The sequence below is a fragment of the Notothenia rossii genome (genome assembly GCF_949606895.1).
Source record: "Notothenia rossii genome assembly, chromosome: 7".
In the NCBI taxonomy this organism is placed as follows: domain Eukaryota; kingdom Metazoa; phylum Chordata; class Actinopteri; order Perciformes; family Nototheniidae; genus Notothenia; species Notothenia rossii.
The window spans coordinates 35,329,859-35,348,854 of record NC_136905.1 but is presented as its reverse complement, the minus strand read 5'-3'; the positions used below and the strand labels follow the sequence as shown (position 1 = coordinate 35,348,854).

The 18,996-nt window shown below is 40.6% G+C and overlaps 2 protein-coding genes across 3 annotated transcripts in view; both read left to right on the top strand.

The window, feature by feature from the left end:
* Positions 1-18,996, top strand: part of LOC307046683 (uncharacterized protein) — a 377,110-nt gene that overhangs the window by 294,939 nt on the left and 63,175 nt on the right. The window lies entirely within an intron of this gene.
* Positions 1,313-15,306, top strand: LOC307047020 (vascular endothelial growth factor A-A-like). Its single transcript, XM_079693727.1, is given in 8 exon segments — positions 1,313-1,801; positions 1,804-1,838; positions 3,183-3,225; positions 5,283-5,479; positions 6,332-6,408; positions 6,494-6,526; positions 10,724-10,855; positions 12,451-15,306. Coding segments are annotated over 8 exon segments (567 nt in total). The 5' UTR covers positions 1,313-1,773; the 3' UTR covers positions 12,473-15,306.

Below are 18,996 nucleotides of genomic sequence, written 5' to 3'. Positions count from 1 at the left end.
ATTGGTGCTTTTAATAGACTGTTTTATTAACTCTAAAATACATGGTGTGTTTTCAAATATCCCTATGTATTAAAACCATACTTGTCAATTGCTTTTGGTCATTGTATCATGGTTGTGCTTTTTAGTGGGAGTTCTTCAGCTGAAGCGTTTTGTTTCTCGACAAACCAAGGACCTTTAGACACTTTTGGACATTGGCTTTTTTTGGAAGGCACCTAGCTCCATCTTCTTTTTTTATATAAAGACACTTATCGTTTCAAACATTTGGACTATCTATGATGTAAATATATTATCTTTTAATTTACACACACAACACCTACTGCACGTCTGTCCGTCCTAAGAGAGGGATCCCTCCTCTGTTGCTCTCCACAAGGTTTCTTCCATTCATTACCAATTAGTCATGGGGTTTCTTGGGAGTTCTTGAACGATGTAAGGGTCTTAGAACAGAGGCTGTAGTATTCTTTACAAACTGTGAAGTCCCCTGAGACAAATGTGTAATTTATGATGTGGGATTACATAAATAAAATGTAATTGATTGATTGATGGAGGTACCTGATGAGTTTCCTCATCAGTCCAAGCTTCTGTTGGGACTCCTTCTTGACAGTTGTCTCATTCAGAGCTCATGTCATCTCCGATAGCTGCTGTCCTACTTTTCAATGATCTGATTCCTTTAAAAAAAAAATCACTGTGGCAGAAAGCTAATAACCCTTTTCATCATTATTTATCCAAAGTTACAGTGAGACCACAGCCTCATTAAACAGCAGAAAAATCCCATTACCTGTTATCCCTTGCATCCAGCATAAAAACGGTAATATTCTATTTCTGATATTCTGATACCGGTTTGTGCTTTGGGTCTACAGAATCCTTTTACATTTTTAAAGACACACAAGTGAAAACACATTGCTTTATGTTTCATTTTCTAATCTTGACACAAGGAAATTGTTCAAGTCAAATATTTGTAGTCTCATTGAATGTACTACAGTTCCGACTTTCATATACCTGTGCATGTAATGCTTAGTATTTTTCCAGGAAGGTGAAAAACATATTGGCAATGTTCCCTAGAAGACAGTGACGCTGCACTGAGCTGGAATTTCCTTCAATTAAACTACATAAAGTAGTTCAGCATCAGTGGAAACGTCCCCATCCGTGTGAATGAGATCAGTAGATTAAGCCGAGCCACCCCCCCAAACCGCTCCCCCACTCTGCCATTGGTTCCTTCACCACCCCCCCCCCCCCCCCCCCCCGCCCCGCCCGCCTCTGCTCCAGCCTTATATCGGGCCACCTTTAATACCGCTGCACTACAGCCGCAGCTCCTACAGGAGACACAGCGAGACGGACTGGTGCCGCTGACCGGGGACAAGCTTACTGCCCCTACCTATAGAGAACAGGCGCAACAAGGAACACTGCGAGAGGATAACTTTGTACCGGCACACACCCTTCATGTTATGGGATTAAGGCGCACAAAGACACACACCGGTGCGTAAAGTTGATCCGCTGCTCCAGAGAACATTACCACTGAGGTCCAGCAGAGTCTTTGTCTGCGGAGGGAGAGCTGTGCAGCGCGGCTGGAGACATCGGGAGGCTCCCCTGTGAACGCGCCACATGCGTGTGGAAGATATGGATTTGCTTTTGCTATAGCCCAGATGTGCTGCGTTTTTTTTATATTTAAATATTCATTTTTTCATCCTTGGACTGTGTGCGTGGTGTCATTGTTAGATTGTATTTCTCTTTAACGAGCGCAGAGATATCAAGACTAAATCGTGCGGAATTACAACCATGAACTGTGTTGTCAGTTTGGTACACATCCTTTGGCAGCGGTTCTTCACCTATCCACAGTAAAGGTAAGCCTTTCATGTTGTATTGATATCATTAATTTTACTATTTCACACGTGCCTTACCAGCTTTCTCAATTCTCAGTGGTTTTAGAATAGTGGCTGTAAGTGAGTTGCCAAACACTGCTCACATGCACAAAGAATAAACATGCAGGGAACATATTGTCTAATCATTATTAAATAAAAAGTAAAATGTAGATTATTTAATATAGTTTTGTTACATTATACACTATCAGCATTTTCTAGATAAAAGGCTTATTTCTTAATTTGTTCTAACCTCAAAAAGTCCATCAAAGATCAGCATGGTTATAGTTTGCTTTATACATGCAAAGAGAAATAAGTATCTTTATTTGGAAGACAATACAATTATGAGCACTGCAAATACACCTTTTATCTGTCTTCTCCAAATAGTGCTTGCTGGATTAACCTTTAGGATTCTCCAAAGTTTCTTGGTCATTTCCCAAAAATATAGGCTACAATATGGTTGCATTAAACTGGGAGATTTGTGAATGGAGTTGTGCAGAGCGGGTTCTGTACAGTCAGTCCCCCGGGGCTCCAGTGCTCAGTGTTCCCACGGGGATCCGACAGTGTGAAGTCGAGCCCTCCCCCGGCCCGGCTCCTCGCAGGATGCCCCCTCGCTCCCACACAGGCCGATCCGCTTTCTCACGCAATCCCTGCGCCGGTTGCAGCAGCCACCACATAAAATGAACGGAGCTCTGCTTGGGGGCCGGTTCCCCAACGTCATCTTTTTTTTACTATCAAAATAAAGGCCGGTTCCCGTTAGTCCTTTCAAAATAAAACTATTTCTTGAAACCCTTTGAATTGAATGCTTGTAACCAAATCTCCTCTCCTGTTGCTTTAAAATAACATTTTGAATATTGCTAGGGTTTATTTATTTCTTCTTCAAATGATTAAACCTCCACTATGGAATTATATCTGTAAACTGTGACCATATTTCCACATTTCAAATAAGTGCTTAGCATTTCAATGTTAATGTCTTTCTGTCATCTTTGGTAAACATACATTACGATAAACTGGTTGCAGTACTTTTATTTTGAAAGTCAATCAGCCTCACTCCTGAGCTGCTTGTCTGACCATCTGATGAATGACACAGATATAATGGAGAATAAGGCATACAACAAAAACATTTACACATTTATCCAGATATACATTATAGTTATGATTGTAACAATTTCATATAATCCTAAATTAATAAACTGAATTAAAAACCTTTATATTATTTGTTGTACTTCAATTAGTCTAGTAAAAATAAATCATTTGGGTAATGACACTTTCATACATGCATGCAAATATGACATATCTAACACCTGGTCTTATGTGCATCTCTTACAGACTGCCAGCATTACCAAGGGAGCAGAGAAGAGTACAAATGAGGGTAAGTTTCCACAGAGCTGTCTAATTTGAACTCTTCTTCTTCCTCTGTGTGCATGCAAGATGAACAGGGCCACCTAGTGGACATGGGCTGAACATTTACTGTACTAGGCCTCAGATTTACTTAGTTTAAAAATAAAAACAGTTTGATATATGGAAGGGATATGTAGGTATTTGTGTAGGCTGAGTGAGGATTGTTTTTCTGTCCCAAGCTGAGAAGAATCAAAGTTTCCAGCGGTGAAAGGTCTCACTGGGGACTTTGGAGTCGCCATAAAAAGTGCTGCAGATTTCAAAACAAGAATACGTGGGAGAGAAAAGGAAGTCAATGCCTCAGCAGTAACTGGGAGTTATTATATGTTTCTACTTTCTCTTCTCCCCACAATCTATGGTGAAATATCAGTTGATACACGAGCAGTCAGCCTTGGTTCAATGCCGCACTCGTGTTTGTTTGAAAGTGATACTGTTGTGTGAGGCCAAGGTTGGTTGGTCTGTTGGCTGGTGATGGATGGAGACACTGATTAGTCTTTACACACAGCATCAGTGGAAAGGGTTGTGGGATGGATTTTAGTGTTTGTAAAGGAGACAAACACACACTGTGACAAGGCAGTGTAATTTAACCTAGGAATTTTACTTGGGTCATGTGATAATGATGGAAAACCATGAGATGGAGTTGAAAGCTCTCCAAAAACAGTGAAAATGGATCTTGTTTGTTCGTCAAAACCCAACGCCCCGTGCTGATTGTTAACAGTGTGACTCTTTCATGTGACTCTAATAGTGTTGGACATGAATGGAGATACATAGCACTGGGGGAGGTTATATATCAGACCTCACACATAATACTTATTTGTTTACTGTTTTTTGGATGAATAGAAAGATGTATAACCAGAGTAACTGTTACAGGCTGATGTAAGACAGAGCAAATGTTTGCAACCTCTGTCAGGAGGTAGAACCAGTTGAGTGTGTTGACATGAGGCTCGTGAAGTAAATCCACCCAGCAGGTGCTAATGCTTTAGCTGCTCTTTGCAGCTGGCCTGGAGCCAGAACTGCATTTGTAATCATTTTATTATTTGTAAATCTGATGTAACACCTAAGAGTCTGTAAAGTCACCTTATCAAGTTTCAGGTAAAGTAACAAAATGCCCAAGCATCAATGTGGGTATTAATTGTAGCATTTTATAAATCACAAAGCTCCCACAGTCTGTCTGCAGCGTTAGTCCAGAGGCAGAGCCGGCACATGGGGTGGGCTTCCCGGGGTCACATGTCAGAGGTGGACCCTGGCGCCACAGAGCCTGAGGTCATGGCTGCTCTGACTAACCAGGGGTCAGGAGTTAGCTGGGGGTTGCTGGGAACCTCGTCTAATGGACTGTGGGACGGATTATTCTGGGCTGCGCAAGGAACAGAAATACAGAGAGGGCAGGGCACTCATTAGGCTTGAGCTCGGTATTAAAGGGTTCTGTCGGACATAGCTATCACAACTAATTCGGTTCTTTATCTTCAATTATTACTTGATGCTTGTGTTTCATGTCAAAACTTTGCTTCGCACTCTTCCTGTAGTGGATATAACTTAATTTCACTGTGACAAAACTGTCTGCTAAATAAGTGTTGCTTCTCCATACCAACTGTGTTTGCTGCGTCAGTGTAATAATTGCCACTCAAATATTCCATAATATCTGCCATTGCACTTATTGGCTTTAGTCACATGGTCATATTTCCCTAGTTACCTACTCCTAATGTAGATTTATCTTATTTTATGATCTTTTTAACACTTGCACACATTACTGGAGTTTCTTAGAGCATTGTCAAACATGTCATGTCTTTTCCCACAAAACAGTTGACAGTTAAGATTTTCACCACCACAAAAAAGTCATTGGTGTCCCAAGCCACAGATCTGTGGAGCTGCTTAATGAGCTTGGTATGCTATTTGGCATCACCTAGGTATAAATAGCTGTGGTTTAATTATTTCCACATCTGAAAGAAAGGGGCTGAATTCCTTATTACATAATATAATATCAATATTTACTTTTCACAGTGGCTGATGAAGAATTTTCTTCGTTTTCCCCAGTCATCCCTCTCATAGATGTCGTCACTAAGAGTCTGTGTCAGCCCAGGGAGGTGCTGGTGGACATCTTCTCAGAGTATGCAGAGGACACGGAACACACCTACATTCCCTCCTGCGTGGTGCTCAACCGCTGTGGAGGCTGCTGCAACGACGAAGCATTGGAGTGTGTTCCTACGGAAACACACAATGTCACGATGGAGGTGAGCATGGGGGGGAGGACATAATATAATAATCTTCAGGATCATAATTGTATTTTGTCCCTCTACTGTGACACGTCTCCATGCTTTAATGTTCAAAAGCTCTTTATTTTTTCATTCACCCTCTGCCTGAAACCCCCAAAAGCATAATAGGGCCCTTTAAAGTGATGTTAATGTCCTGTTTATTACAGGACACTGTGTAACTTGTGCCCTTCACATAATATAAAAACATCACTTTTTTTTATTTACACATTTAAGTGTGTCTTTAAGCACTTAATAATTTGTGTGACTAGTTAAACTAAGCTTATGGTTTTCACCAGCAGATGGACTTCAGTTGGTATGGCTCAGTCGTCACTATATAATCTATTTGAGTTGTAGGCTAACACATGACTGTAATTTCCACACCTTGGCCTTTGTTACCACTGATCTATCTCTATGAATGCTTCAAACACTGATGAGGACCATGACATTGAGGGATTCAGAGAGCTAGTCAAAGGAGCGTGTGTTGAGATGATTAGGTTAGTAAGCTCTTCAGGCATTATGGATGTGGTCAGGCCAAGGTTTTGTTTTCTGCTCACTATGTGCATGTCTGAGACACAAACACAGAGCAGAGAAAGTGCGGCTGCGAGGCATCTCAGATATGTTGTTTACCTCCACACACGCTGTGTTTACAGCCGTGTCTGTGTGGTCAAACCTCTCCCTTCCTGCAGAAGATAGAAGAGTCCCACAGACAGGTCATGTCTGCGGTTACACAGCAGTCAGGGCTGTGCTGTTTAGACTGTCTGTTACCAAAAGTCATGTTGAAGTTGTTTTAATCTAAACCTTGCTTTGTGTTGTCCTCTGTTTCTCTTCAAGGTAATGTGTCATAGACCAATGGTAAAGCAAGGCCGTATTCTATTAAGTTTCACAGAGCACAAATCGTGTATATGCAGGTAAGAGACTGCACACCTCACTCACAGTGACAGTGATGGAATAAAAACAAAATAATTAAATGATCTTCTTTTTAATTCATTTCAGACAAAAGCCAGATCTTCCAGTAAAGAAAGAATAGTAAGTATGTGTTTTCTTTTGTTTGTCATGTGTTTGATGAGCTTCTGGGGGGGTATTCTGGTTGGTTGGTGGCTGGGAGCAGGGTCAGCAGCAGCTGGAGGCTGGAAGGAGCTAACTGTGCTAATAGCTGAGTCAGCAGAAAGGTTTTCTGACAGACACTCTGTCTTTATGTGGGATGCACTGAATTAGTGTAGAAATAGTTTTAAGATTAAAAAGTAGGGCTCCTTCAAGTTGTGACAGCATATTTTTCAAGTTGGGGTGAATGTTGAATTAATATCTAGATCTGGGTTTACCTCTGAAATTCTGAAAGCTCTTTTCTCCAAAAGGGGTAACATTTAGTATTACTGTAATAACATGTAATACATGCTTCTAGCTTCTTGAATCCTGGATAAACTGCACAGACCTTTCCAATTCCAGTTTAGTTCAAGAAAAAGTGACCATGAGTGGTGATGCCACAATTTAGGAGGTCAAAGTATGTCATCCAACTCAAACGCACTCATATGTTCCATCAACTGTCCTGTAGATGTTGGAGGTAGCGAGCTATCTTTACAGGGCTCTCTCTTTGAGCGTGCTCTTTTTATGGTGCCAGGGTTTAGTGCTTTATGGTGCGGCTATAACAGCGTGAGTGATCGAGGCGTAGCCGCCCGGCTTCAGACCACCCTTGGCTGACTCCAGTTGCACAAACCTGACCCTCGGCCCTCTGTAACTTCCCCAGGCTAATCATAGCAACAGGTGTCATGCCGTTAACCTATTTTTATTTTAAGTGGTGTAAATAAAGGATGAGCTTTGAGGGAGACGTGCTGTAGATTGAGAGAACTCCCTCGCTGTCACAGCTGACATGGGGCAGTGTGTGTGTGGGACAGATGCATGCATGTGGTGTGTGTGTCTTCATAGCGGCAGGTCAGCTCGGTAATTGGATAAGAGGGGGTGCGTGTGCCGATCGGCCGGGTTAAAACCTGACGGATTGGTGGAGGAGAGATTGGATCATGTTGGCTAAGTCCAACCCGTTTGTCATGGGACTCAGCTGATCCTGGGCCAGCCTTGTTGGGTGTCTGCCTGTCACTGTGCACGTAGGCAGCCAGGCAGTGGCAGGGTGGAGGGAGCAGAGAGCAGTCAGTGACGGGAACATACGCTCCGGTACACCTTGCCCAGTGCTATCTTATTGATCACCCCCGCCAATGAGAAGATTAGGGCAGTTATGTTGGTTGATTAGCTCCCATGGTTTGTGGACTATATACTGAACTCCGCGGGGGAAATTTGCTCTTCTCTTCCTCCTGTGTGTCAGGAATATTGACCGGAAACCTTTTAAGTTAGTCTTTTGTAGACAGTTCACAGTGGTGGAAGGAATATTCAGACTTTATGCTTAAGTAAAAGTAGCAATACTAAATTGTAAACATACTCTGTTACAAGTAGAAGCCCTGTATTCCTTTTTTTCAAATAACTACATAACAATCCATAAATCACAAAAAGAATAGAGAGAAAAATGGAAAAAAAGTTTTGCATTAAATATCTTACTTAGAGGTAGAGAGGGTACAAAAGTGTTGGGATCAAAATATATTTAAAGTAGCCATAAGTAAAAGTACTCATTATGTGGCTTATTTGCTATTTTGTATTTGCTAATAATCCCAGTAGTTGAGTAGAAGTATAATTTATCATAACATTAACATACACAGATAACGTACAAATACTTTGAATACAAAATGAATCTTTTAAAATAACCTACCGTGGTACAATTGTGTTGAAATAGTAAATATAATACTTGAGTAAATGTACTTAGTTACAATCCACCACTGCAGGTCCCATGTTTACCTGCTTATCTGCCTCATGATTTCCCTTCACTTCTAAATGACTTTCCCATGGCATATGTCACGTTATCTCCGAGTTATCTGTAAGGCTGTCTGCTGGACTGTGCTGCTCTGATAACTTCTACTTTCTGTTGGAGGTTTATCTGCTGCCATGTTTGCAGTGCTACACACACGCGAGTAAGATCACTGCAGCCTTGACAAGTTCACAGATAAGTTCTGCTTTGGGTTGCTTTGCTCCTGTTTTAAAAAAAGGAGGCCATACAGGATTGATTCTGCAGATTGGTTGTGCAGTTTAAGATCCGAGACTAAGCATAGTTCCATTTTGCCCCATAGCCACTCCCCTATATATCTACTTCTGTCCTTGATGTGTCTCTGGCGTGACCTTCCATCTCATAAACTGAGCACTGTAACAGATACTGCAGCGGCTATAGTGTCTAGCTCAACGTCAAACTGTTAGATGTTCATTTCTCATCTATGTGCCTCCCATGGGTGACCCTGCTGCCTCAGTTCACCCTTTAAGTGTAGATTTTAAAGTGTTGGGTGGAGTTGGCTCAGTTTGCTTTTGGCTCCAGCTGCTTGTTTTAAAATCGTGCAAACCCAGGCACCAACTTCTTATGCTGTCAAGTGTTCCCTCTGCTCCTACCAAACAAAAGACTGTCATGTAAATAAAGAATGAACACAAACTCAAACTGCACCCAATACATTTTATTTTTAGATAGATAGATAGATAGATAGATAGTTTATTCATCCCAGATTGGAAAATTGTTTTGTCACAGCGGCTGTGCATTTGACAAGTTAAACATTATTTAATAGATAAAATAAGAATATAATAATCATTTAAATTAACATTATCAGCAAGTATATACAAATGTACAATAGAAAAGACAAATATAATACTGAAAATAACTGAAAGGTTGACTTTAATTAAATGTATTATGTCAACAGATTTCTCATAACTGTATTATGTTAGTTGAAAGCAATACTATTACGTTTTAATACAGAATATTAAGTTCAACTTAATATTATTGCTTTCAACTAACCTAATACAGTTATGGGACATTTGTTGACATAATACATTTAATTCAAGTCAATATTCAGTTTTTCCAGTGCACTAGAGCAGGGGTTCCCAAAGTGGAGGTTGTGAGATATTTAAAAAAATAGAAAAGATAAAATGTAATTTTTCAGGGGCGGACCTCTGTATAATTTCCCTGCAACGAGGCTCCCCCCGTTGATAATCCACTTTTTCTCAAACTTTTTCATACCAAGGACCACTTAACCAATAAAAAAACACTCACAGGTCACCTGACTTTGGACAAATATCCCAAAACAATAGGCCTGCTTACCACTCCAACAGTACATAACAGCCTAATAATGACAGCTTAACCTTCTCTATATCGCCTCGTTCACACAATAAATCAACAATACAAATACAACTACAGATTATATAAGCATTTAGTTCAAATGCGATTTAAAATGCTCACAGGTTTTACACCTCTTATGAAATGTAGACTACATTTATTACGGAGTTTATGTCCGAGCCAACAGACTCACAGATCATTGGCTACTGAGAGAAATGAAAAATACATGTGGTACGACACAAACCTCCGCTGTGGATTTTCAAAACAAAATACAGTAAAACTATGGTCGCAGGCCCAAGTTTAACCCTCTGAGGTCTAAGCCATATTTTCACAGCTCGCCTGGGCTTTTTTTGTAAAAATGTTATTAAAACATGACCCTTGGTGACCATCGGGCTGGCCTGCATGGTCTGTCTACAAAACAAAAATAAAAAAACGTTTATGCAGCCCCAACAACAGCCTCTGATCATCAACAGACTTCATGCAATGCTTCATTGGATGCACATATTAGATAATACTCTCTATCTAACTCCTAACACATCTAAATCTACTTCCAGCATGGATAAATGTTCATAAAAGACATCCATTGTTTGTTTTATACGCTTCTTGACATCCTAAAAAACACAGCGTTTTTCTAAAACAGATTACAAATCAGTTGACAGGGGTCGCCAGTGTCTGGCACAGTTATTTTGGGGGTCGCGGTCTGAAAAGTTTGGGAACCCCTGCATATCTAAACAATACACAATATACTGAATACTTTAGAATCTACAATCGCACTAAGCTACAGAAATATATAGAACACACATTATACATTACATTTACTTGGTTAATATGCTGTTATTTGTTGAAATATAATGTTGGGACTGAGTATTTTGGTGGAAGAGCAGGATAACAACAATAGAAAAAGTGATGTTGGCTTTCCTGGACTTTCAAGACTTTAGGGCGATTTTTGCATGAGTGTCTGTGTCTGCCCTTTTCTGCAGAATTCGCTCTATAGCTTAGATCTCTCTGTCTCTCCCTTTTTGCTTCCCTTGCAGCCACTGTGCGCCTTGCTCAGAGAGAAGAAAGCGCTTGTTTGTGCAGGACCCTCTCACCTGTAAATGTTCCTGCAAATTCACACAGTTAGACTGCAAGTCCAGGCAACTTGAGTTAAACGAAAGAACTTGCAGGTTTGTTTACCATACGTACTCGATAAACAACGTGCCTTTAAACCCCCTTTATTATTTTCTCCCCCCCTACCTGTCTACCCATCTCTGTGCTTGCTGCAAAGTTTGTTCTCCTGCTGAGGAACGCATGCTTCTCCCTGCTTCTTGGTCCTGTGTTGGTGTTTGGGAATGTGGCAGCCCTGTGCTTCTCTGTGCTTGCATTGTGTTTTTGTACAGTCACTTCAGATTTGTTCATTGTTTATGATGTTTTTAGATCCAAATGTAGTTTTTATCCAGTCTGAATGCTTAAGATGTGAGTGCTTGCCTGACACTATGTTATTATACCAGGGTTAGAAACTCCCAAACGTCTAGTTAGATTGATATATGTTTATGACAGATGGTTTTTCTTTGTTTAATAATGGACTTTGTTTTAGCTAGAAGAAAAAACACATTATATAAGGGAAAGGATTTTGTGGTTTTATAAGCTTAAGAGTGGAGCATTATGCATATAAAGGGTTGGTTAACCCATATTTTCACTCACCTTTGGTGGTATCTAGCTGTGTAGAGACTCAATGCTTAGAGATATACACTTCCTGCCACCCTAATACAATAGTAGTGAATGCAATCGAATTTGGGATGCAGGAAAAATAGTCTTTATGCAGAAAATCCCCATCAATGTTAGCTTTGTTCTCATACTGAAAAATCTCCATTTGCCTCTGAAGACTTTGAGAAAAAGACAGAAAGCACCGGGGGGAGAAGTTAGTAAATTATGCAAGTCTTTAGTGTTTTATTGCCATAGTTACGCAATACAACATTACATTGGAGACAAGACAGTGATAATATCTTAATCAATCTGTGAGGGAGTTTTAATCTGGCTTTGTTACCAGTAGACAATGAGTTTGTAACAATGTCCATGATGTTCCAGTTTTCTACAAAGCAGGTGTTCATGCTTCAGTGCTTAATACTTTTACTCGGAGGGGGTTTCACTCATTCTGTACTGTTTGCAGCACAGCTGATAGAGAGGTGCTGCCCCTAGTTAACAAGGTCTCACTACCTCCCCTGACCCAACCACTTCCATAACCTCTGACCCCCCCAAGCCACCCCCCTGAGGGATCTCCCACACTGATTTGTATTTGCAGAGCCAACACACTCCTGGGTGAAGTGACCACTGAGAGGATTCTGATTGGCTGCTCAGTGGTCAGGAGAAATAGTGCAGGCTGACCTAAGGATGGGGGGGGGGGGGATCTCTGGAAGTGGGGTTAGGTGCCTGTTCAACCTCACCACTTAAACCTACCCCCAATTCCAGCTATAACCCCCACCCTGAACCCAGAAAACACACACGTACTGTTTATGGCTTATTTAATTGAAAAGGTCCATTTTATATATAGCAGAAAAAGTAACAGGAGGTGCAAACTGACCCAGATCATACATCCCACAACCCCGACCCCCCCCCTGACTATCCCCTTTTGCTTTTGCTCTGCCCCTGCCTTTATATAATCCCTCGTTTTGCATGGAGCAGTTGTGTGTGAGACAATCGTGTTGATCATATTCTGAGACTAGGCTGTTTAAAACAAATATTCTGGCATCATCTAACCAGATTTGTTCCTTGTCTTCCACAGATGTGAGAGACCGAGGAGGTGAGACCAGCAACACTGTTATGAAGGAATTATTTTCTTGGCTCAGCACTTTGAAAACCTGAGGATGCATTCCCTGCCAGGACACGAAACGACAACGCAAGACAGGACATTCTTAAACGCAACTCTTGCCAGTGTTTGTTTTCCGTATAAAGATATTAATATATATGTACATATACTATAAGTACATCGACAATGTGTATTGCTGCTACGTAAAAGAGACACTATTTAAAGCAAAACGAATGCGCCACTGGCGTGTGAACGGGAAATGTTTCAGTGGCGTTCTGCTCATGAGTAGAATTTGGAGAAGAGATTTTATGTGACATTTCACTGGATGCTGGTCTGCTGTGGATATCTTAAAAATATTTTTTAGTAACAAAAAACGAGCAGTGCAGCAGGAGCCGAGCTCCCCCTCCAAACTCTGACAAAGGAGACTTGAAGAAGAAGGAGGAAGAAGAGCCTCTGTTGTACTTGTACTAACTGAAATGCAGGTCCAAGAACTGTTTCCCTCTGAGACATGATGTGAAGCTTTGTCCCCACTGTATGGACTGACTCTGTGTGGAAACACACCTGGAAAGTCTCTCAGAGTTTCCTGAAGTAACTGTGGATGCAGGTGATGTGCCGTGGTGACGGATAAATGTGAAGATGACCTTCTTTCCTCGTGGGAGGGTTACGTGACAATGGCAGGAACTGAACCAAAGAGTAGCTCATGGGGAAAACTAGCAAGTACAAGTATTTTATGTAAAAAAATATGAAAATTGGGTTAGTGTTCAGGTTTTTCTTTCAGGGTTAAAGTTAATAAACCACTTCCTGGTTCTGGTTCCGCCTCCTTCATGTAACCCTTACCTCGATTGGAAACCAGACATGTCTCTCTCTTTGTGCACAGAGTTTATAATTTACATTTTGAGGTATTGTGTTTCTTTCACAAAATGTCTTGAGACCAGGCTGTCTAAAGGGATATTACTGTAGGTATATACGGAGACAAGAAGTGAACAGACAAGCTGATCACATCAGATCAGCACCTCACTGTACAAATCCTCAAACTTCCGTATTTAATGGCTTTGTGTGTGTTCCAAAGAAAAAATCAGGCATCCACAGAAAACCTAAACGATCTGTATATACTTACTAGATATCCCTTTGTCTAGTACACTTCATTTTTATTTATAGAAAATCCTCAGTATTCTGCATACTGATATTTATATTATACAGTGTTAAGGTTATTTTTTCTAAATGTATTATCGGAGATTGAATGGAGAACGTGTATGACTGTTGACTCCTTTTCTGTGGGAAAAAGGACCGATGCTTTGACATTCCTGATTTAAACTAAAGCTGTTTCTCAATGGCTAGAGGGGTGGGGGGAGGGGGATTATGGTGGGCCTGTTGACCGATATTAACCCCTACCACCAACATGTGCATGAATGATGCGCCAACACAGGTGTTTTTCATTTTGGACTGGGGACATGGACATGTGGTTTTGCACTTGTTGGCCCAAAGGCACATGGAAGACTGAAGTAGTCTGCTGCTCAGCTCGGACCTAATTTAGTGAAGACTGTCCAATCAGACGGGGTCTCCAGTCTGACGGTGGTAAACTGGCACGGTGTCTCTATGACCTCAACCCAGCCTCATTCCTAAGTATTACACTGATGTGTGCTTCAGTAGCCACTTGGCACAAATTACCGTAATGCTACATTTTGGCGAATGAGAAAAGAGCTTCCTCATTGATGAGCCATAATAGAGGAGAAAATAGGATATAAAGTTGGTAATGATGAAGAAATAGTATAATATAATTTTAAAATACTTTACAGATGTTTTATACTATATAGACTAATTTAAATGTAAGGTCACTGATGTGCCTCCATATATTATGTATATCATTTTGAATATATCTGGCTCAGATTGATGTTTGGGAGCTGTGCTTTTACATCATCTAATTCTGATAGTTTTTTCTAGTGGCGGAGGAAACAAATGAAAATAATCGATTTCTGATTTTATCTCAATTATATGTAGCCAGACAGTCATTGCACTTGAAAAACTGAAACATTACCTTTAATTGAATGTCTTATATCAATATTTCACATAACTATTAGGTTAGTTAAACTTAATATTATTGGTTCAACTTGATATTATTGATTTCAACTAACCTAATAGTTATGTGAAATGTGTTGACATGATACATTAAAATGAATGTCAATGTTTCAGTTTTTTCAGTGTGTGAATGCTAATTGGACTAGCTCCTCAAACTTGAGTAATTTTCCCTATTGAAAGGTTGTAGCTGAGCATCGGTCTGCCACCCTCACACTGAGGCCTGAGCGTGTTCCCTGAACGCACCCTCCACTTCTCTGATGACGACAACATTCTATTTGTATTTAAAAGACTATTTCTTGAGTTTGTACAGCCACACATTTTTAGTATATTTTCACATTAATATATTTATTGCTGTAAAATGTTTTACAATATTAATACTCTTTGTTGTTTTTAGTGTAAGTATTAAAACATAATATTTATTTTGAAAAAAAAAAATATGTTCTTCTTATTATTTGTCTTTGAAAGCTTGCGTTTTTTCAGAGTGAAAACCTTGTCGGATACAGCTGAGTGGAACATTATAAGACAGATATTTCACATCCCGTTGATCATTAACAGACATGATCTGTTGCCAGGTACAATAGTTTGTTGGTGTTCATTTCCAGCAAAGGGTAGCAAGATATTTCTAAGAATAATTTATATGTGTTTGATATACTGTATTTGAATTGGTTGGGATTAAATCATAATTGTTTTTATAATGCTACAGTAGTTTCCATTGTATTCTCATGTGCTACTGTTTTTGAAGTCTACTTCAAAAAGTACTAATGTTGAGTATTTTTTGTTAAGTTCTCAGTAGTTAATTAGTCATTCTTTAATCATTTTTTTTGGAGCCATTGTGTATTTTGTTGCCTGATGTGTTGTAAACTGCAATTTGGCAAGACTGTCAATATGGGTTTTTTCTTTTTTTTTAAAAACAAGGACAACCTTTTCATAATCTCAACCAAGAATACAGTGTTTTCTGTACATAAAACATAGGTGAAGTCTCTTTGAATCCACCCAGAGTTTTCTGATGAGTGCAATCGAGGTCAAAGTGTTTGGCTCTGGCCTTAGTCATCTTGGTAGTGACAAGACCACCTGACTCCCAGTCTCATTCATACATGCAGACAGAGGTAGATCATTATTTGATTAGTTGAGTTTCAACCCAAAAATGACGTATTTAGACCAAAACTGTTTTTTGTACCCGGCTGTCAAGTTGGCCTTTTAGTATGGGGGTTTGTGGGGATTGACTCCCTTTTGAAGCCGCCCCTTCTGGCCACTTGAGGAACTACAGTTTTTGGCATTTGGGTGTTGGCTTCGTCTTTCATCATTGGGTGTCCACAATATTCCAGGTGCTGCCAAAAATGAAGTGGGCGTCAGAAAAGACCAGGTCAGGTCAGGTCACTCCCATAGCCAAAAGGCCGTTGGGGCACTTTGATGACATCACTACTCGTGTGTGTCAAAACATCTCGATCTTCCACCCAAAAAATAAATGTCAGTACATGTTCATGATCGGGCTGTCGGTCAGACGGTCACTAAACCGACTCTCGCACACAACTCCAGGATATTTGAGCTGTGTGTGTAGGGTGTGTGCACCTAGCAGGACTGTCAAAGGGTCGATGAGTTCCCCCATTCAACTGGGAAACCAAAGGCCATCTATACCTGGAGAGAAGATCAACACCACCAGGGAAACAGCTGACTGAAACATAATGTACAGTATTACCACAGCATATCACACAGGCAGGACCACACATGCCAATGTACTCACAATGACAATGGCTTGTTTAAAACCTCAGTACCAATCTTCATGGCAACCCATTCCTTTTAGTTTTCAAGACATTCCACCCGCTGATGGACCAAAGTGGTGGACCGACCAATCAGCAGTGCCATCCATGCAGCAACGCCGCAGCAGGTTTAACCTCCTGATTTGGGCACAACATCGACAAAACTCTATGGGTCATTTGGTTTTGATGGATTTCTTAGAAGTGGTTGTTAACAGCTTTATAAATGTAGTCCATTTACCAATTACAATAAGCACAATGCACAGGTGAAGCAACATGTGTATTTCCTGATATTTTCAGCCTCATAAGCAGAGGCATTTTAGTCTTACTGTATGTTTTGAATTAGATTGGCTTTCAAGTACTTCACTTGAAATGTTTACACCTCAATGTTGTTATTAAAGGTATGTACAACAAATCCGACAACCTCCTGCTGAATGACTGATTCAAAACATTTGAAGATCCCGCAGTCCTGATGTTGTGCAATAAAGACATTGTGGGAGCGCTGGTCCAACTCTAGGGTAGCACTTTCACAAAGGATTAGGAATTAATGTCATACACAAGTGTTGAAGCACTTCAGAAAAGAAGATTTCAGGCATAAATTAGGCAGTGCTGGGTTTGGGTGCTCCTAAATACTCAGAAGAATGCTGCAAATCATTTGATCTGTGATTAAAGGGAATTATTTTTCAATATCAGGCCAACTTTGCCCTCATGTTATTTAGAGTTTGGCTGTATTTTCAAATGCTCTTTCACTAATGCCAGAAACAAAAAGGAACATACTGTAGGACCAATAAACCCCTTTTTTTGGGGGGGGGGGGGGGGGGGAAGTCAAACTTTTATTTTTGAAGGGCCGATTTTCTAACGCTGTGCATGCAGTAGGCGTTGGACTGAAAGTACCGGAGACCATAAACGGTTTTGAAAACTTCTGTAACGTAGTGATCATCTTCTGAATAAAACATCTTTGCTGATGTTTTTTCGAGTCTTCTGGTCAATCAGAATCAAGATTGTAGCCGGAAGTCCCCACGGAGAATAACTTTGCGGTAGAACTATTCTTTATACATCCATGGGTACAACTTCAGATAAAAATGAACACATAATGACATATCCTCTTAAGCCCCAAGCCTGTTTTTCAGGTTTCAGGCTCGAAAATGACATTCCCAGAACAAATGACCATATCTACCCTTCTAAAAGGGTTAAATTAATAATCTTTTCTCTCAAAGTAATGATAAACCTGTGAATTGGATGTAAAAAAAAGAATCAATATAGATGTTTTTTATTTTAAAGAAAATTCAGATTGAACATGGTAAAAAACTGTAAATTATAGTGTCCGTCCAAAAGATATGTTGTACTTATAGTGACAACTAACCTTGGATGATGGGTTAGTAGACTAAAAGCTTTAGGAATCCAAAGTACAACATATAATAAGTATCCTGTATAAAGATTGATGCAAAACAAGTGATATTTGACCTTTTTAGACAGATTTAGCAAAAAAAAACTCTTCTGGGGCCATTTGGGTGGATTTTCCATATCTCTGGCCCCCCTTCTTCGATTTTGACATGTGACATCTCTTTCAGATCGTTAGAGCCAATAGAATCGGAGGGAAATCATCCCCACACAAACATGTTAAAAAAAAGGTGGCGTCTTCGCACATTCAATGAAGCTACAGAGCCTAGGAATGGCCTGCTCTACTTTTTTAAAACGGAATTCCAGTTTTATTGCTTATAGATTATCAGAACATTTGAAAGGGGACACAGCCACATTGGATATTAACCTATGGATTAACTACATCATCGTTATTGTTTTAATGCCATTGAAGACCAGTTTAGACCAGACAAAGACGAAGGTAAGCCATGTTAGCGTTGTGGGCTACCTAGCGCCACTTGTTTTGATGTACGTTTTTGTTGATAACGTTGTGAGTTTGTATCTTTCAGTGTTGAGGTGGGCACCGTTAGATTATGTGTCTTTACGATCATAAACGATGTGTTGGATGTGCAGCATCTCCCTTATTACTTATAAGTAATAAGGGAGCTAGGAGTGATTTTCGGTGCAGTAATAGGTTAGCATTTTTCGCTCGGGGCTAATTCAGAGGCTCACTGTTAGCATTGTGTGTTTTAAAAAAATAGAGGATATGACCCCCGGTTTAAGGATTGACAGGTCACAAAACAATGGGGGCTATCCACCCTTACCCACAATTTAAAATATTTCACATAGACTATCTCCTCTTTGCTCTTCTCTCTGAGTGGAGCAGCAAGTTCAGCTTCACAACAAAGTGAAAAACAAACAATGGCATAAAATATTAATATGTCGTAATACATCTATATATTTTCTTCTCAGAGTGTACCAGAATGGGGAGTTTATATGTTAGTATTTCAAAAAATCGCATCACTAGGGCCACCAGGGTGGGTGGAGGGGGTCTGGAGGACGGGTTTTGGGCTGACAGCCCAAGAGCACAGCGGAGGACCCGGAAGGGATCTCGGGCGGACGGCAAGGCAAGGCAGAAGCCGAGAAGGGGGACTCAGGCGGACGGCCCGGGGGCAAGGCAGAGTCCAAGGGTGGGGTCTCGGGCGGACGGCCCAGGGGCAAGGCAGAATCCATGGAGGGTCGAAGGCCACAGCGGGCGAACTCAGGGGGCCGAGCATAAGGGCGAAGGCAGCGGCAGGAAGAGTCAGGGGGCCAGGCCCGAGGGCGAGGACCA